The sequence below is a fragment of the Periplaneta americana genome, chromosome 16 (assembly GCF_040183065.1).
Source record: "Periplaneta americana isolate PAMFEO1 chromosome 16, P.americana_PAMFEO1_priV1, whole genome shotgun sequence".
Classification (NCBI taxonomy): Eukaryota; Metazoa; Arthropoda; class Insecta; order Blattodea; family Blattidae; genus Periplaneta; species Periplaneta americana.
The window spans coordinates 44,240,913-44,262,937 of NC_091132.1; the positions used below are offsets into that span (position 1 = coordinate 44,240,913).

General features: G+C 33.8%; 1 protein-coding gene across 1 annotated transcript in view; it reads right to left on the reverse strand.

The window, feature by feature from the left end:
- LOC138716162 (uncharacterized) overlaps positions 1-20,580 on the reverse strand; it is a 56,440-nt gene extending 35,860 nt beyond the window's left edge. The window contains exon 1 of the mRNA XM_069848993.1: positions 20,426-20,580. Within this exon, the coding sequence (XP_069705094.1) occupies positions 20,426-20,545 (120 nt within the window). The 5' untranslated portion in view covers positions 20,546-20,580. The remainder of the gene's footprint in view (positions 1-20,425) is intronic.
- Between the last annotated feature and the right edge of the window lie 1,445 nt (positions 20,581-22,025).

Consider the following 22,025-nt stretch of genomic DNA (forward strand, 5'->3'; position numbering starts at 1 on the left):
CTACCTTCCCTCGCTACAGGCGTAAGGACGATGAAGTTTCCTATAAAATTAACCGCTTAGCGCTATCTTTCTCAGTAATATCTCGGCATCGAGAGCAGCTACAGACCAATGCGACCACTCATTTGATTTGTAATCGCGAGTTCTGCAATCTTAAAGTGATAATTGGCAACTGCGATAGACTTTAAATGAACCATAGTGAAAGATTTGTTGTGAGCTGGGACTAATAATAATTAACTGGTACACTATGTATAAGCATATGATACTGTGACATAAAATATGTTACTGTTATTTATCCATTTGCGTATAAGTAATAACAATCTTGTATTAACTTTCTGTAGTTACTCATGTATTGTGCATGCGTCTGTTTCGCTTCCATGTCAAAGCAGAACTGAATGATACTTCTTTGAAATTGTATATTGGAATGGACTTATTTTTATTGTCATTTTGTCGGATATGACGTAGGCATTTCCATGGCAACCGAAGTCGAATTTCCGTTCCACAAAATCTTTGAATTTTTTGCATTAGTACAAGTCGAATATAGATGCTACACGTCAGAAATTAGTTATTACAGTCCATCTTAGTGCACTCTTCAATTGTCAATTCAAATTTTAAGAAGGGAAATCAAGACTGTATTATTGCAAGCTATAATAAAACTTTCCTTTTTATTGCTGTACGTAGGCCTATTAGAAATTTGTAGAGTATGAACTTGGAGTGTACTATAATCAGTAACATGAGCTGATGCCAAGAAGTCAAAAGGAGATTAGCAATGGCAAAGGAAGCTTTTAATAGAAAAAGGAACATCTTCCGCGGAACTCTGGAGAAATAACTTAGAAAGAGACTAGTGAAGTGCTTCGTGTGGAGTGTAGCATTGTATGCGGCAGAAACATAGACATTACGAGGCAAAGAGAAGCGACTGAGGTAACCGGGGGTAATAAGACCCACCTGAGAAATAAAACTTCTTTCTTTGAAATGAAGACGTTTAGCAATTTTAAAATAATGGAATAGCATACTTTTATAGTTACTTACTTACTTACAAATGGCTTTTAAGGAACCCGAAGGTTCATTGCCGCCCTCACATAAGCCCGCCAGCGGTCCCTATCCTGTGCAAGATTAATCCAGTCTCTATCATCATACCCCACCTCCCTCAAATCCATTTTAATATTATCCTCCCATCTACGTCTCGGCCTCCCTAAAGGTCTTTTTCCCTCCGGTCTCCCAACTAACACTCTATATGCAACTTTTATAGTTATGCTATAATATTTTACTTCAAAGAAATATTTAAACAGACACAAATGCTGTGAGCAATGAAAATTAACATCATGTCACTGGGCCTTATATCCTGCTGTGACAGATAATAAGGTCCAAAATAAGGAATATAAGTATTGAACACAATTTGGGCATACAAAGTCTTCAGTTTTTTCCTCAGTGAGACCTACACATTCATCGTGCACCCAACATTCACAAGAGAGACACACATGTATATCTACAACAATTCTCTTCGCAGACAGAATACATCCGCGCCCCCTGGATGTTTACAGATCCTGAAGTTGATGGTTCATCCAATGTTCTTTCTACATTAGGAATTGTCAGTCTTTCGTTTCTTTCATTTCTTGCACAAAAGATTGTGCTTCAGAGTTTGAACTTTATAGTTCAGGGACTTCTATGAACTTGTGGACGTTTCTACGTATTTATTTCACGGTCCTTATTTTCTGCTCTGTTACTTCGCGCCAATTTTAATTTATGGAATGCTCATATTCTCATTAGCGAAAGTTTCACGGTAGCCCCAAACTTCTTAATGTTTACACAATAACGTGCATTTAATATTATATTAATAACACACAGTAAAAGGATTAAATATCAACTTAAAGTTTGCAAAATTTTATAATGAAAGCAGAAATAATCACACATAACTTGTTGCCACCAGTCAGTTACAAACAAGAACGAGAATCTAATTTCTTTATGCCTCACTCGAATGCAAGAAGAAATAGGTCTTAAGAGCTGTTGCTCTCTTTGCAAAAGTGTATAACTAATGGCAAAACTAGGTAGTGGGCCTTATAACATGTAGGGCCTTAATACCCCCAGGTACCTTAGAAGCATTTGAAATGTGGATATGGAGAAGGATTGAGCATGTGAATTGGAAAGACAGAATAAGAAACGAAACTGTGTTGGAAAGAGTGGATGAAGAAAGAATGATGCTGAAATTGATCAGAAAGAGGAAAAGGAATTGGCTGGGTCACTGACTGAGAAGAAACTGCCTTGTGAAGAATGCACTGGAAGGAATGGTGAACGGGAGAAGAGTTCGAGTAAGAAGAAGATATCAGAATATGGGTTATATGAAGAGTCAAAGAGAAAGGCAGAAAATAGGAAAGACTGGAGAATGCTGGATTTGCAGTGAAAGACCTGTCCTTGGGAAGAACACTATGAATGAATGAATGTAGCCTATGTGTTATTCTGTATAGAGCAGGAAGAAAAAGAAATTGAACTTTAGTTTATTTAATAACTAAATTCTCTTTACATTGTCGATAAAGATTCGTGATTGCTTAGAAAACACCTCCGTGGGAGTGAAGTATCCTGCAGTTAAAGGGGCTGGCTCGAAGAGACAATAGGGTAAATATTATGCTTGAATAAATAAATATCTTTTCTCACAGGCACTCCCCTCATGGTGTGATATCTCTAGAGATCTGCGGAGACTGACAAATGTCACTCACATTCACACGTGTACAAGTTCCACACGCCCGTCACTGTGCTGTTATTATATTTTATCTGAACAAGCAATCACGTGCGAAACATATAGGCTACCAGTCGAGTGGGCTACACTCAGGTGTTAAATAGAGCGAAAATCGACGAGGAATTCAGGTTTGCGAGACAAAGAGTGGGCGATTTGATGGACCTCGCGTAAAACATGCAATATAAAACTTGGAACACAAAAAATGTACAAAAAGAGATAAAAACTTAAAGAAGCAAAGAGTTTAGTTCGATCATGTCTTGGTAGGTATTAAAGACCTGGACCCTATTACATCAAGAGGCTTTGCAAATTTTCATTTATAACGTTGGAATTTACAGTAGGCTAATACATGTTGCTGGTAAAATTCATGTTCTGGGAATAATAAGTTAACTAAGTAGTAAAATATCGCTGCAAACGAAAAGTATTGGGAATAAATTTGAATAAGGAACAAAAAAAAAGTTTCCTTCCCAGGCAGGATTCGAACCACGAAAGTCTTAGTTACCAGTCTATCGTTCTCTGGAGTGAACATGGCTCTGAAATCAGCTACAAGGGTCGGTCCGGTTTTTTTTGCCACTACTGTACGTTTTTTCTTCCTTGTGTGGTGTGAAACGATACCGAAATTTTGTCAATAATTTATGTTATTATTGACCTCTGCACAGAACTCCATAATTCTAACAGTAAAGGCTGGTTCACAATAAACCGGGAACGGAAACGACAACGAGACCGAGAACGGAAATGTTGTTAAAATAAATATATTTGTGCGAGATCGTGCGTATTTGCGGTAATCCGCGATAAGTCTAAAATTCCACATTCAGTATTCCCAACCTAACACATATAACAATTTCCCTCTTCTTACCGCTTAAGTGACATATTGATTTTACTGCTTTAGGCTTTTAACATATTATTTTTAGAGACGTTCAATATAGTAATAATTATAAATTGGAAACTTACCACTGCAATTTCACCTAAATTGCACTGTTAATTATTGTTTTTAAATATTTGCAAAAATTAAGTTAACTCTACAACTCCACTAAAGTTATTGCATTCGTGATGCAAGTAACATTAAGGAAGCCGTGAAAAAATCAACAAGATTCCAGATGCCGATGTTATTACTGCAATATGTTATATAAATAATATTGTTAAAATATTAAAATGAAAAATAAATAATTACATAACCTTACCGTTTGTTTTAAGTTCGCATTTATAGACTGGGGGGGAAAAAAGACAGACGTATATCACGGCCTGCTGGAGTATAGTAAACATAGAAAAGATTTTATTTTTTTATTTTATTGGGTTATTTTACGACGCTGTATCAACATCTCAGGTTATTTAGCGTCTGAATGAAATGAAGGTGATAATGCCGGTGAAATGAATCCGGGGTCCAGCACCGAAAGTTACCCAGCATTTGCTCGTATTGGGTTGAGGGAAAACCCCGGAAAAAACCTCAACCAGGTAACTTGCCCCGACCGGGAATCGAACCCGGGCCACCTGGTTTCGCAGTCAGACGCGCTGACCGTTACTCCACAGGTGTGGATCAGAAAAGATTTTAAAGCAACAATGTTGAAGATAGATATATATATATATTTTTTTTTTGCAAATTTGCCGTCATTGAACAGAAACCAAGATGGAGATTTCATCCTAACTAATTAGAAATTCCTCTTTCAGGTATGTAATAAACGATCTTCGCAAAAAATAATGTACGATATACGAGCGGTATGTTTTCTTTCAATTCTCGGAAATTAAAAAAGCTTAATTACGTTTCGCTTTTTCAAACTTTTCCTCGAACATGAAAACTTCAACATACCGCTCTTGTAATGCATATTACTATTAAATGTGAGCATTCGCAATTAACTATTTACATTTATTTTAACTTTATTTCCGTTCTCGTTCTCGTTGTCGTTTCCGTTCCCGGTTTATTGTGAACCAGCCTTAAGTCACAGATTTCATGACAGAGCTTAGGGCTTATCAGTCACATGAAATATTATGCAAGTAAATATGGCGGTATATCTGGTTTCTTGTAATATGTTTACGAATCCATTACTTTGCACACCAATAAAAAAGTCACACACACTTTAAGTTGCAGTTACTTCAAAACTCGCTCTTAATTAACTTTCCTCTTAAGGAGTCTCCATTCATGGTTCAAGCATTAAATATACAGTCTGTTACTGCACTTCATTAACAAATGATACTCAGACAGAAATGAAGAGGACGCGATGCAAGTGCTCTCTCAACGGCGTTCTTATCTTTGGTAATAATTCAGGGCGGACAACAATTAAAAATATTGCAACAACGGCCTTCGGAATAATCTCGCCTTTTTGCTGCTCGAAGCAGTTTTCAGAAATTCTTCAATGATAATTCAAGGCCAGCAGGATTCACAGCGGTGAAATTTTTCTTGTAGCATCGACTTTCGCAAAGAATGTTGGCCAGTGTGCTACATCAATAGCCTATGGCTCAAATATCTACGCGACATTTATAATCTTGGATACCGACCAGATAATGAGGCTTGTGTTGGACCTCAATAGGTTGTCTGGTTTGCCTCGGAAACTGCATCCAAATGTTAGCCGTGGCTGTTCAAACCGGACGCATAAATAACGAAGAACTTAAATCGATAGGTAGATAGTCTGGTCAGTAGAAGGAGTGACTGAGGAGTGAAGGGTGTTGGTTTGGACCCGCATGAAAGGAAGGGATATGAGTATTGTCTGCATAGATTTCAGAACAGAACCATTGCAAAATAATAGATAATAGATAACTGATCCATTGAAACCAGTAATAAAATTATCTGCCCATTTTAAATAAAATTAAGACTGCTATGAGTAAGTCTCAGTGAAACGTACAGCAGAGTCCGTATAGGTCAGTTTCTATCTGATGCTTTTCCAATTCACTGCGGGCTAAAGCAAGGAGATGCACTATCACCTTTACTTTTTAACTTCGCTCTAGAATATGCCATTAGGAAAGTTCAGGATAACAGGCAGGGTTTGGAATTGAACGGGTTACATCAGCTTCTTGTCTATGCGGATGACGTGAATATGTTAGGAGAAAATACACAAACGATTAGGGAAAACACGGAAATTTTACTTGAAGCAAGTAGAGCGATCGGTTTGGAAGTAAATCCCGAAAAGACAAAGTATATGATTATGTCTCGTGACCAGAATATTGTACGAAATGGAAATATAAAAATTGGAGATTTATCCTTCGAAGAGGTGGAAAAATTCAAATATCTTGGAGCAACAGTAACAAATATAAATGACACTCGGGAGGAAATTAAACGCAGAATAAATATGGGAAATGCGTGTTATTATTCGGTTGAGAAGCTCTTATCATCCAGTCTGCTGTCGAAAAATCTGAAAGTTAGAATTTATAAAACAGTTATATTACCGGTTCTTCTGTATGGTTGTGAAACTTGGACTCTCACTCTGAGAGAGGAACATAGGTTCAGGGTGTTTGAGAATAAGGTGCTAAGGAAAATATTTGGGGCTAAGCGGGATGAAGTTACAGGAGGATGGAGAAAGTTACACAACACAGAACTGCACGCATTGTATTCTTCACCTGACATAATTAGGAACATTAAATCCAGACGTTTGAGATGGGCAGGGCATGTAGCACGTATGGGCGAATCCAGAAATGCATATAGAGTGTTAGTTGGGAGACCGGAGGGAAAAAGACCTTTAGGGAGGCCGAGACGTAGATGGGAGGATAATATTAAAATGGATCTGAGGGAGGTGGGGTATGATGATAGAGACTGGATTAATCTTGCACAGGATAGGGACCGCTGGCGGGCTTATGTGAGGGCGGCAATGAACCTTCGGGTTCCTTAAAAGCCATTTGTAAGTAAGTAAGTAAGTAAGTATGAGTAAACACATCAGTGGCTTTGCTTCTAGTAAACACAAGGTAATAGATTCTCCTTATTCAACACTGATAAAATACTATAGGTAGCTATAAAAATAAAAAAAATAAATATTATATTAATTAATGCTAACAGCTGAGTCAATGATATAATACATTTATTATTTTTCTGTAACAAAATTATGTCTATTTTGCATTTAAAATCTATGAAATTCTTATGTGATTGCAACGCCAATAGTAATTAATGTAATGATTTGATAGAATTCAGTAACTAGGATATGGAAAAATAAATCACTACTAAAGATGTTACAGATATTAAGCAATATTGATACATATTTGTATAATATTATGTTATACAAGCATAATTCATTAAGATAGTATTGTACATAGTTTTATTTCATTTGGAGATATTTTACGAATAAAGAAGAAGGAAAATCCATTAACATATTATGAAGGGTTGGCGGGAAGAACGATGAGGGTCCAAATAACAAACTTTAGAGAAAAATGAATTTTAAATTCTAAAACACTGCTTCAATACGTATGCGTAATGTTATTTACTTTTAATTTTTTTATTGCACCTGAAGATTTTGTAATAACCATGTAAGCCTCCATTAGTTCTCAACATAATCCAATAGATGGCACCTCTAACTAAAAAAATTTATTTTATGGACCCTCATCGTTCTTACCGCCAACCCTTCATATATTTAACTAGAAACAAATGTGACGTAAATGTTTACTTGATTACCCATTCAGGTGGGCCATGTCCGATTTCATTGCCTCAACTCCTCTCTTATTATAGACGCTACTGGATGTAAACGGTAGATACTGGAAATATTACAAAAAAAAAAAGTCGCATAATTTTTCGAAATTCTTAAGTTTAAACTATAAACAAAAGGTTTTCATGTTTTCAGAACAGAAAATATAATTTTAAATTCTTCAGAAGCATATTGTTTTTATATTATTAATAAATAATTTTTAAACCACACATTAAAGCAGAAAACAACCATCTAAGAGAGAGAATTCAGTACGTTATTGATATCAATAGCTAAAAACTGAAATCTTATAACTCAATAGTAATTGTAATAATTAAATGTGGTCTTAATTTATAAACAAATAAACAGATTTTTAACTTAAAAACAGAGACAATATTAAATAATTAACAGGCTACAAATTAATTTATTAATTTTTATTTACTTACGACGATTTATGACGCAATCAGCCAAAAATAACATCAGATTATTCGTTTGTTTTTCTGAACATAAATTCAGTTGTCTTTTGCAATATTATAGTTGAAACTACTATGTTTTCTGAAAACACTTGGATTCAGACTTTATAGTCAATTACGCGGCAACTACTGAGATTCGAACAAACTTTATTAAGACTTTTTATTTAGGTTTCTATGTCTTCAAGACAAAATATGATATATTTGCAGTTTCTCAGGAGCGAGCATTCATACTGTATTTAGAACGACTGTATAAAATCATAGTAAGTAATCATGTTTCATAACAATGGGTTAGAGAGAAAAATATTAAGTTATGCACGTCATCTTTTGCCACAATACAACAGTGGCCACTGATGTAGCCCAGTCGGCAGAGGCGCTTGACTTCTGATCCGGAGTTGCGCTCGGGCGTGGGTTCGAGGTGCATCTGAAGAACTTCAATAAATTATCTGTTTTTTTTTTTCAGTTTGAAACCTTTTAGATTTTTTTCATTTTGTAATATGACGGACAAAATATATTATGTACTATATTTGTACTTAAATAACTTTTAGTGTCTAGTTACACACAAAATGAATACAAACTCTTGTAATTTGTTATTGAAAACATTTCGTGTATTTGAGAAAAACACATGTCCACGGACTTCAGGACACCCTAACACTCTTTAATATAATTAAACGTTTCTTTAAAACATCTAGAAGTATTGCAATTCATATGAGAAATTTATGCTAAAAATATAAGAACGTACATAACTAAACTGCAGACAGTTATTTGCAGTTTTCTCAAAAAGTTATATTTAAGGACATGTGTGGTTTCTCAAATAACCAATTCAATTCATATGCCTGTCAGGTTTGGGCACATGCACATAGATTCTACATTCAAAGATTTGATAGTATTCAACTAGCAATTTGCAGAACTATGAGAGATACAGACTATCCTGCCCTACAAGAAATGTACAGCTTTATGAACTTTAAACACACAAATACTTCGTGAATATAATTATACCTAAAATGTCTACAACATAAATCCTTACTCCATATTTAAAGAACACTTAATTTCATTGCTTCAAGAAGTCGCCTCTTACTTGTTTCATATATCCTAGTGGTCTGACACTTTTAATGAAACAACATCCACTTTTAGTGGGCTGCTTGATTCCATGATGTGTTTAATTTTGAATTGCTTCATGTATTACTCAGTGAATTACAGTGGAAGCTCTTAAGTTCGACAGAAATCAAGTTCGACATCCTATAGTTCGACTGCTTACGTAGGAGAATTAGACACTCCCCTATACGGGCACTAAGAATTGGGTTTGCCATTTGATTGGGAATTGGTTCTGTGTCTTGTAGTGATACTTGAAAACAGAATATTTTATTGATTAGGACATCCATATTTAATCACTGATTTTAAATTAATGAATTCTCCTTTTTCTGTTTGAGAATTGTGCCGTTTGTGGGACGGAACTGTCGAAACCCACTGTGGTACTAGAAGCGGATACACAAGTCTCTGGGCGGGCAGGAAATGCAAGTACAGTACTGTATTCGTTGATGGATAACCAATAAGAATTTGTTCTCATTTCACCTGCTATACCCACTATCCTTATTGGACTGAACTTTCAATTCTGTTTTATCGAACTTAGGAGAGTCCACTGTACTTCTTTAAGAAGGAAAAGTCCAGTGATGGCCTGATAGTATATAAACAATCGAATAATGCCAATATTTTTTAAAAAGTGTTAAAAGTGACTTTATTTCTTTCTTATTTTGTCACCAGATGGCAGAACAGTTTTGACATTTTTAAAAATAATTTTTCCTCGTGCTGTGCTATATAATATGCACGTTTATTTATATTGAAATGCATTTGATTACGTTGCGTTTTTTATACTGTCAGATTTATGCTTTCTACTTTACTTTATTTTTGGTCTCTTTTTTATATACGATATTCTTAGAACATGCTTAGAACAATGACATTGATGCTCTGCTTATTAACACTCTGCCTCCAAGTATTAGTTATTAGTTTTTTTTTGTATACAGGGTGGAAGAGGATCGATTCACCAAAATTTAAGAGGTGATTCTATATTTTAAATATAACAAAACTTTTATTACACTTTTGCTTGAATGGAGCACCAATAAGAAGGGAAAAAATAAACTTTGCCCAATGTTTGCAACGCTCTACTGCTCTACTGAATTTAAATTAAATAATTGCGAAAATCGTTAAAATAAATTTTGCAACGCAGCGCAGTGTCGCGTGTTTGTGGCTGAGTACAGAAGAGGGGGAGGGGAAGGTAAGAGATCGGGCAGTGACGTAATTTGTCCTTCACTTTCTGCATTGACATTTACGTTAATATAACATTTTTCAGTCTAAAATTACATGTAAATAAAACCATGTGCTGTAATGATTTATTTTCAGGATTGTTATTTTAATGGAAGACAAATGATGTCAGTAAAAATTAACTACAATTTTATTTATTTCCGACATCACAAGATGCGCATTTCTGTTTCAAATTGCGATCACTAACCCACAAGTGCATTATCGCAATCCCTTTCTATCCTAAAAAGAGAGGGAGACGATGGAAGTTTTATGGTATTATCACAGTCTAGTAATGTACAATTACGAAGCTTGAGATGATTTTTTGCATTTCTCGCGATAGTTGCTAGCCGCTTGGAGCGCTGTGAGTACTAGGAACAACAGACTGTGCCACTGCCATCGTGATCTAATACAGGCCGTAAGGCAGTCCATGCGACTCGCTTAACCCGATTATGAAGGGCGGCGTTTCAACCATATAAATTAGTTGGGATGCATAAAGACATAAAGAGTAACATATATTTCTCTAAAATGTAATGTAATTGCATTAATAAAATTTAAAACAATGATTATGAGACACTTCAGACATAATTCACTTGTGAGTTAAGGTGTAATATTATTTTTGGTGCGAAAATTACATTGTTCGTATTAGTAATACCTGCCTTTTCTCGATTAAATATAGCAAAATTCTTGTACATACATTTATGCACGATTCAGTAATTTTCAGTTGCACCGCACGGATATTTAAATATGTTGAAATTATAGGTTATGTTTACTGTACCAATTGCCCCTTTCTGTCTAATTTTAGTGGTCTCCAATGCCCTGCCATTACATGATATGTATGTTATGTCATATGGAAATTATAGGTTATGTTTACTATATTTAACGTATATTCCTATATTCGCAATTATACATTATAATTAAACATAATGTCATGTATGATATCCTGGACATTCAATTTGTCTGTATCTTAATACTAAAACAAATTGAGTACTGAATTATTGTATTTATCTACTACCTAAGAGACGAAGTAACACAATCGTACGTGCACTAATTTCATAGGAGTGGCATGGTAAATTTTCTGTCTACAAGTGAGGAAGGTAGATGTGGTAAATTAAAATTACAATATAAACTCTTCTTTATTAAACCTGAAAATAGCTTCCATTCTAAACTTAAAATGTTGATGCGAACAGATTATGTTAACATGTAAAATTCTCTTCTCATTAAAATAACACAATTTTGTAAAATTACTTCTGCAACATTTTATGCAACAAGAAGTAAACGGGACTTACGGACACATTATACTAAATAAAACTTAGCAATCATACGCAATAAAGTTATAATATAATATTTCACTGAGCTCCATACACTGAAATGGAAAACCCGAACATACATTACGAACGGCCTGGTCTAGATCGAAAAGGCATTGACTGTGCCGTATTTCGCATTGTTGTGAAAAGTTGTGTAAAGTGTGAAATGTTCGTTATCGGTTGTAATAACTGTAAATGGCTAAAATACAATAATTTGAATAATAATATGGGATAAGGAGACGTTTGTAATACTATAAATTGTAAGAAAATGAGGTCAGAATTATCCTTCTTCCGAAAGATCCAAGAACACGAGTTTATAAAATATTATATACACTATGAAAATACGAATAATACATAAACCTTATGTATTTCATATTTCAATAGTGGAAGGAAAGCGTTAATTTTTTCAAAAGAACACGACATTGAAAGTAGCGGTACAATAAATTTATCGTCTGCTAGGGAAAGGGTCTGTGATGAGGCGATAGTAGCAATCCTGGCGGTTAGCAACTATCTATGGATGCATATTTATTAAGTATTGAGCTTCGTGACTGTATATACTAGACTATGGTATTATAATGGACAAAACAGCAGTTTTGCTTCCGATCAAACCATTTGTTACACGGCATTCCGGCTTTTCCTATGCCAATTCAAAATTCGCAGACATGGTGAGGAAATTTTGAGTAATTTTTTCCTGTTTGGCCGAGGAAATTTTCGAGCCAAAACTGGCTACACTACACTCAAATGTTGTTCTTGAGTTAATGAGAACGGGCATGTTCATTTTTCATTTTCCGAAGATCAACCTACAATGCATCTTCGAAACGTCAGTTATTTCAATAAACTTTATAGAAAATCACAAATTGAAGTACAATGAGCTGTATTACTTCAGATTTAAATTACCCACCTGTTTCTTAAAAACTCTCTTTGCGCATTAGGAATATTCATAACTTCCAACAATAAAATTATAATAAAACTAGTAGCTTGTGCAGCAAATGCTGCAAACTAAGTCCATTAGACGTTCAAATAAACATTTTTCAGACTTAATTTCAATGAAGAATACCAGACATTCTGAAAGTTATTTGCTACCATAATAATAAAAGATACTCTCTCTCGAGCCAATACTGAAGAGAACACCGCATATAAATATCTACACCACACCACCATTAAGTATATGAAAAAGACTCAATCCCACTTGATTAATAACTATAAAAATATTTGATTTTTAATAATATTATTATCTTACGTAAGTGTTATAGCTTTCAGTAACATATACTATATATACTATATAGCCGCCACTCAGTAAAATATAGAAATCAAAATCTAATTTAAGTTATTCTCTACATCTACTTATATAACCCCAAAACGTTTCACTTTCATATCATCAATATAGCATTAATATGTATAATTAATGAAAAATAGTCACATCATGGCGTTAACTACAGTAATATTTCATTTATAATGGTAATAATGTCATCAAACCATCTCAAGTTTTGTAGTTTTTAATACCCAGTACACAGCTGTACCCAGAAAATTACACACCACAGAATCGAACCTGTAAATTATTTTTAGTAAGTTAAGTTTTTAATAGGCTAACCAATTTAAATTGAGCTCTAAATATGTCAGCATTCTTGCAGATCATGGCCTTCGTGTAATATTGTTTACTGTAGTTTGTGTTTTGTTTTATTCTGAAATACAATTAACTAGTTCTCAAAACTGACGACAGATGGATCTTGGAAAATAGGAAAATTATGTTAAAAAATTGACATTTCAATGAAAACTACTATTTTTCTGAAGAACTTTGAGTTCCAAGCTTCAAAATGAGGGGTCATTTATTAAAATCCATCCAGCCGTTTTCCCGTAATTTCCATTACCAGTTCAAATTATATATATATATATATATATATATATATATGATAACATAGAGGCCACGTATAGTGTGTTATGATCTTACATCACATTAATATTCATTGCTTTTCTGTGATGCGGGTATTTTTTTACCTAGAGCTGTCATCAAATAATTCTGCTTGACTGATGCAGTACGATCACCTTATCCTTACTATATTTTCTATACGTTATCCCCAATATTACGAGATCTGCGTTCACTCACGACTCGAGGAACTGCGACTCTTTTTTTCTTCTGCTTCGGCGTATCAATAAAAAAAAAACAGCAAGCCAGCATTCCGAAGCTTCCAAGAAAAATGTTAGAAATGGGCTGTTTCGAAGGTGGGGCTACTCGAGATGGCAGATACGGGGACGCATTTGTTTATGAAACCAGACTGAATACAAGGCCATTTAGAATCACTGACGTAACAACAAACCCTTGAGCAAAAAATCCCATTCTTCAATACCGAAACAATTTAATGTCTTTAGTCATCGTTTGTGTATGTACCTATATGTGTATGCGTGTACGTATGTATGTATGTTTGTATGGCCTAAGCATGCTGGTATTAATGAATTCAAAAACCCAGTTTAATGAATATTATTTTAGGTTTTACTTACTGGCTTTTAAGGAACCCGGAGGTTCATTGCCGACCTCACATAAGCCCGCCATTGGTCCCTATTCTGAGCAAGATTAATCCAGTCTCTATCATCATATACTGCCTCCCTCAAGTCCAGTTTAATATTATCTTCCCATCTACGTCTCGACCTCCCCAAAAGTCTTTTTCCCTCCGGCCTCCCAACTAACACTCTATATGCATTTCTGGATTCGCCCATACGTGCAACATGCCCTGCCCATCTCAAACGTCTGGATTTAATGTTTCTAATTATGTCAGGTGAAGAATACAATGCTTGCAGTTCTGTGTTGTGTAACTTTCTCCATTCTCCTGTAACTTCATCCTTCTCAGCCCCAAATATTTTCCTAAGCAACTTATTCTCATACACCCTTAACCTATATTCCTCTCTCAAAGTGAGAGTCCAAGTTTCACAACCATAAAGAACTACCGGTAATATAACTGTTTTATAAATTCTAACTTTGTGATTTTTTGACAGCAGACTGGATGATAAAAGCTTCTCAACCGAATAATAAGAGGCATTTCCCATATTTATTCTGTGTTTAATTTCCTCCCGAGTATCATTTATATTTGTTACTGTTGCTCCAAGGTATTTGAATTTTTCCACTTCTTCAAAGGATTAATTTCCAATTTTTATATTTCCATTTCGTACAATATTCTCGTCACGAGACATAATCATAAATTTGTCTTTTCAGGATTGACTTCAAACCTATCTCTTTACTTGCTTCAAGTAAAATTCCCGTATTGTTCTTAATCGTTTGTGGATTTTCTCCTAACATATTCACGTCATCCGCACAGACAAGAAGCTGATGTAACCCGGTCAATTCCAAGCCATCTCAGTTATTCTGGACTTTCCCAATGGCATATTCTAGAGCAAAGTTAAAAAGTAAAGGTGTTAGTGCATCTTCTTGCTTTAGCCCACAGTGAAGTGGAAACACATCTGACAGAAACTGACCTATACGGACTCTGCTGTATTTAATTAGCAGGGAAAGGATTTATATGTAAATACATATTTACTTATAAAGCTAATATAATTTATATTTTGCATTATCTTTATGTTTCACAATGTGTAGGGTTGAAAAATCCTACTTTTATTTTCCATATTTTTCCATATTTTAGAGTTTAGTACATATTTTCGTTAATTTCCATATATTTTCCATATTTCATATAAAACAGTCCATATTATATTAGGTTTAACAATAAAACAAAACAAAATTCCATTAACTTTTGAAAATACATTTCAACAATAGAGATTTAAACACATGTTCAGTAATCCCTTTAACATCAGAGTTATTTGAAAATTAGCAGTCCTATCAACAATGGGAAAGTAAGTTACAAAACTGTATTAATTTAATTTAAAATTTTTAACAGACTTCAGTTGTGCAGCTCAACAGTTAAATGCCAGTCAGAGTACACATAGGTTCAGTTTTGTAAATCATACTATAAAGACGGTAAATATGCCAAAAGTACGTCATTCAGTCAATTTAAAATCAAAACTAACAAGTTACATTTCAGAATTTAAAGAAGATGGTTTATCAACTGACAATAAAATATTATTTTGTAATTTGTGTCAGTGTGCAGTATCATCTACACAAAAGTTCCTGGTGCAACAACACATTACAACTAGTAAACATCAGGCCAACAAACAACTAAATTCCAAGCAGAGACAATTGTTTTTAACACAACCAACAACATCGAATGTAAGATCTGAGTTTAACATCGACCTGTGCCGTTCTCTCATCTCTGCTGATATTCCTCTCTACAAACTAAAGAATAAGGTCTTCAGGGAATTCCTTGAAAAATATACTCAACATACAATCCCGGATGAGTCAACACTTAGGAAGACGTATGCTCCATCCATCTACGATGAGACAATACAGAAGATAAGAGATGAAATTAAAGATAGTTCAATTTGGGTTTCCATTGATGAGACTCCCGACAAAGAAGGTAGACTTGTTGGTAATGTAGTTATCGGTTTGTTAAGTGAACAATATTCTGAACGAATTCTTTTACATTGTGATGTTCTAGAAAAGTGCAATAACAAAACTATAGTTAAACTGTTCAACGAAGCTATGGGTATCCTGTGGCCAAAGGGTATTATGTACGATAATGTGTTATTCTTTATTAGCGATGCTGCCCCTTATATGGTCAAAGCTGGACAAGCATTATCTGTTGTATATCCTAAATTGACTCATTTTACTTGTGTGGCGCATGCATTTCATCGTGTGGCAGAAGTGGTCAGAGACAATTTCCCTAAAGTAGATTTGTTGATTTCATCAGTGAAAAAAGTATTTCTCAAAGCTCCCAGTAGAGTTAACGTGTTGAAAGAAATGTACCCTGAAATTCCATTGCCACCAAAGCCAATTTTAACTAGATGGGGTACATGGCTAGAAGCAGTTGAATATTATGCCGAACATATAGACTCTATTAACAATGTTCTCCTTGCATTGGACTCTGAAGATGCAGTCTCAATTGATACTGCGAAAACAGTTACCTGTGACATAAGTGTGAAGAATGACTTAGCTCACATTCAGCATACATTTTCATGCATCATAAAAACGCTCAAAAGTCTCCAAAATAGGCACCTTTCACTATCTGAAAGTTTTGAAATTATAAATAGTACTGTGGAACAACTGAATCGTGGTAGAGGTAAAGTTGCAGATGCAGTAAGAGCTAAGGTGGACACTGTACTTTCAAAAAACCCTGGATATGAAGAACTACAAAAGGTTGTTGCTGTGATGAGTGGTGAATCAACAGTGAAGATTAACTTGGACTTATCCCCAGCAGACATTGTGAAATTGAATTATGTACCAGTTACTTCTTGTGACGTCGAACGCTCTTTTAGTCAGTATAAATCTATCCTCAGAGACAATAGAAGAAGATTCACTTTTCAGCACTTGAAAGAAATGTTTGTAACCTATTGTTATGGTAACAGACAATAAAAATTGTGTTTTGTTGAAACTACATTGGAAGATAAGGTACGTCCATTATATTTTTTGTTTAGTTTGATTAAAATGTACCAATATTTAACGTACATAGTCATTTTTTTATAATTTTAAGTCCATATTTAATTCCATATTTTGGTAAAAATCCATATTTAATTCCATATTTTGGTAAAAATAACTACATATATATTTACATATTTCATATATTTTTAGTCCATATAAATCCGTTCCCTGTTAATTAGGTTTTATGCATGATTATTTAATTCTTGGCCTCCATGTTCTCCAAAGTGATAAATTGATACAATGAAGTATTTCTCTTTCTTATAAACATATACGTTGAGGTCACAATTTTGAGGAAATTTTTACGAATTGAAACTTATGAATGGAAAAAGTGACATTACTTTTTTACGTTTCGTAACCTGAAGAATCCAAAAACAGAGAGAAAAAAAATAGATAGTTGTATTTAAGAAACAAACTCATTGACACAGCATTTATAAGTGAAAAGCATAGCTTTTAAAAACACGTTGAAAATATTCCACTATTTGTCCCCTATAAACTTTCGTTTTTTTAGTGATTTATTTTACGACGCTTTATCAGCTACAAATGTTATGTAGCGCCTGCATGAAATGAAGGTGGTAATGCCGGCGAAATGAGTCCAGTATCCAGCGCTAAAAGTTACCCAGCATTTCCTCTTAATGATTTGAGAGAAAACCCCGGAAAAACCTCAACCAGGTAACTTGTACCAACCAGGATATGAACCTTGGCGCGCTCGTTCCACTGTCAGGCATGCTAACCGGTACTGCACAGCGGTGGACAACTTTCGTTCTTACGGAAAGTTTTTTATATATAAGATTAGAAACAGGACAGCTATATAGAATGATTCCTACGTTTTACTCACCATGAGTAAAATTCAGGAGTAACATTATAAACCCATCAGCAATTAATCTTTGTAGTTGCATTGACTTGATGAAGTTTCTGTCGTATTATGGGGAAAAAAGATGAATTATTCATAAATTTTCTATTGAAGTTCGTCTTCAAATTAATGTGATTTTTGTTACAAAATAAATTAGCTTAACTTATATTATTTAACACATTAAAAATATTAATAATAATTTCTCATAAAGAATGGAGACATCTGCCTGACAGACCAGGTTACCAATCAAATTCACATTACATATATACAAGAATTAAATTTAACTATTTAAATAACTATTTTCACCCATCATATTGTCCAGTGCCTTTTCTTAAGAAATTTTAGAGTCGTGTTATTCAAATGTTGTATAAATTGTTTACGTTCTCTTTGAATTTCATCTTCTGCTTAGTGTCATTTATATTTTTGTTAATATATTGATCTAATATATATATATATATATATGATCTAACATATATATATGATCTAATATATATACTTACTTACTGGCTTTTAAGGAACCCGGAGGTTCATTGCCGCCCTCACATAAGCCCGCCATTGGTCCCTATCCTGAGCAAGATTAATCCAGTCTCTACCATCATATCCCACCTCCCTCAAATCCATTTTAATATTATCTTCCCATCTACGTCTCGGGTTCCCCAAAGGTCCTTTCCCCTCTGGCCTCCCAACTAACACTCTATATGCATTTCTGGATTCGCCCATACGTGCTACATGCCCTGCCCATCTCAAACGTCTGGATTTAATGTTCCTAATTATGTCAAGTGAAGGATACAATGCGTGCAGTTCTGCGTTGTGTAACTTTCTCCATTCTCCTGTAACTTTAACCCTCTCAGCCCCATATATATATATATATATATATATATATATATATATATATATATATAGTATTAATTAGTTACTTGAATATTTTCACTCATTAAAATAAACATCAGCACATTGTTATTTGTTGTCTTGTTTTCTGTCAAATTTGCATGGGATATTTAGTACATTTCATTTAGCCTACTTCGTGCGTTTTCCTTCGAAATTATTCTTCTGAACAATATCATTTATATGTTTTGTATCAAATTAATAAAACAATATTATGTCAGTTTCTTGTGTCATTAATCTGTTACATTTGACAATTAGCAATCATTCAAACGTTTATGAATATCGTTTATATTTTTTTATTTAGTCTTCATAAGTTTTCATATAGCATTTTAAATTTTAATTAATGATTAAGATATTATTTTTGAAAAGCATTTGTCAGATCAATATAATTTACGTGTTTAAATGCTGTATTACTGAAATAGACATGTATGAAGTTGGGCACCGGTGATATTAATTTTCCACGAGGAAATATATTTACCAAAAACAGTCAAACATTTTACTTTTCGAAAATTTCTGATATTATTTTGTTGTATGTAGCTATTAAGATACATTGAAAAGTTCGTTAATATAATTTATATTTTGTTTTGTCTTCAGATATTTATATTTATTAGATCAATATAATTAACGTGTTTAAATACTAATTTACCATATATATCTATATGGAATAATATTCCATATTATGCTCCTTATTACAAAAACTCAATTAAAATATTGCTGTTAACAGAGAAAATTTAAAGTTCAATTATTGTGATACCTGTTTCTTTTTTTACTTTTTACTCTGTTATTTAATAAAATATCTTAACATTATGTGGAATGCCCCCTGAGTAACTTACTCTTTTTGGGGTCCTAGAGTGTTTTTATATTAAAAAAATAATATGTATCTTTGTTCTGACAATAAAGTATTATTATTATTATTATTATTATTATTATTATTATTATTATTATTATTATTACACTTGAAATATTAATTTGTCATGTACAAATATATTTGCCCACAATAATAAAATATCATGGACTATTTTTCTGTCGAAAAATGTCTTGTTATATTATTTCGTTGTATGTAACTTATAATTAGCAAAAATGGAACATTTTTCTAATATAATTTATATAGTTTTGTTTCGTCTCCATAAATTTGCATACATCATTTTTTATTTGATTAATTAGCGTACAATTTTTCGAAAGCGTTTGTCTGATTAATATAATTTACGTATTTAAACATTCTATTTAACAAAATGTATACTATTTATATTAAGTATGAAACGTTCGTAATATTAGTTTGTCATGTAGAAATATATTTACGCACAGGAACAAAAATACCATGGAATTTTTATTTCATATATTTTTTTTATTTTTATTTTCGTGTCATATTTTGGAACAGATTTCTTTAATTATTCATATCTTGTCCTTCGAAAGTCATAAAGTCATATTCAGATGAATGACATTATTCTGTAAACTGAAAATATTTTAGTGTACTGCACAAATTTATAAAAATGCACATTTTTCTACACTCGTTTTTAATGAATCCCATTTATTTTGGCAAATTATTTGAATTAATATCTTTGAACGATATTTTCGTATTTAACTAGTAATTTAAGTAGACCTATTCGAATCTTCTTAATTACCCCTCCCCCCGAAAACACTAATAAATATTGCTATAAATGTGTAGAACTAACAACACTTCTCTGAAATAATGGAGAGAGCCACAAATCATTATACCAGCACGAACTATAACAAAATTACGAAACACGCCGATATTACAAAAGCAGTTGACAGACGTTACCTTCAGAATGAGGCGTGCCATCCCAAGTCCAACAATGTGCCGACGCTCTCGAACGCGAGAACTGTTTGTTGATTCGCGCCGCGGTAGATATATATAGACCATGGGCCCCTCCTCCCACATTGAGATGGTCCGGGCAGCATGCGGGTTCGCTATACAGTGACGACCATATCAACCTGGGAACAAAAACGCATCGCAGCGCGTTTCATTAGCAACCAACGGATTTATGAACGAACTCAGACATAAAGATCGGATCAAAATCATAGCTGTTTGTACATCATATTTTAAGCTCGTTTTCGCTATGATCTATAAGTCTTTCAGATCTCGTGGTGCTATGCATATTTCATTATAGCCCGAGATATATTATATATTTTTTTAATAATGCACCAAATATTTTCTATATTATTTTAAGCGACGTAAAGAGGTTATAATTGAACAGGCAATCCTATTCCTCAAATCGCATGCATAGAAAATTCATAAAATACGATTAATAGCGCAAATTAAACATCGCTTAGCTTGTCACTACGCTAATTAACAACTCCTGCTGGAATAATTATTACAGCAACATTGAAAATCAGTGCTAGAATTTGAAGCTTAAGTTTATATACGGTGTTAATCTCTGGACATGCATCGTCGACCATAATATATTAGAGCCATTTTTTATATAGAGTCCGACAGAGGAACGGGAAATTTTAAGGAGCGTGTATCTCTCACACCACAGCCGAGGGGTGATAAATATTCTGTACATTATGTTGCCAATAAAATGCCATTAAGGGCCAGTATTATAATAGTACATTATGCAACGAGCCTATAATGGTAGTAATTAAGACGCACGTATGTTTGTTTATGAAACGAGCGCAAGCGAGTTTCATAATTTTCATACGAGCGTCTTAATTACCATTATAGGCAAGTTTCATACGACTTTTTATGCTCGACCATATTTCTAACTTGAAATTATTCATAAGTTTTCATGTTATGGTTATGTTAAGTGACGAACGGAACTGACCTTTATTGTGAGATGTGCGCAGACGCGAATGTATTGATTTTTTCCGAGGCACGAATATCATTGACCTTGATATAACCTAGAGAACATTAGTCTTGATATAACCTGGAAATTGATTTAGAATTGAAAAACGAGATGAAAAATTGAATTTATTTGTACATTATTTACAATTAACGCTAATTATTATAGTAACAGAACATAACCTTCTGCGACGGTATTGGATTTCCAGCCTCCGTGACATTTCCCTAATTGTCTTTCGATTGCATATCCGAGAATAATCGAAAACCTGAACTTTAATGAATAGGTGTACTTTAATGACATGCATTAAAGGACTGCTACCAGGTGTATAATTACTACATTTCGGCATGGTCGAACATAAACACCGTTTAAACCTTACGTTCAGTTTAAACTTAAGTTTTTCGTTCTGCTTCGTATTATAAACCTTAACTACCAGTTAATCTTGAGTTAACTTAAGTTTAATTTCATCGGCAGTTCTCTGCCGTTTAAAGTGCAGTTCAAGGCTCAACAGTGCAAGATAGCAGTTCCCGCAATACCCATGGATATTGCAGATATTTTCCAAGAACTATATGTGAGTGATTA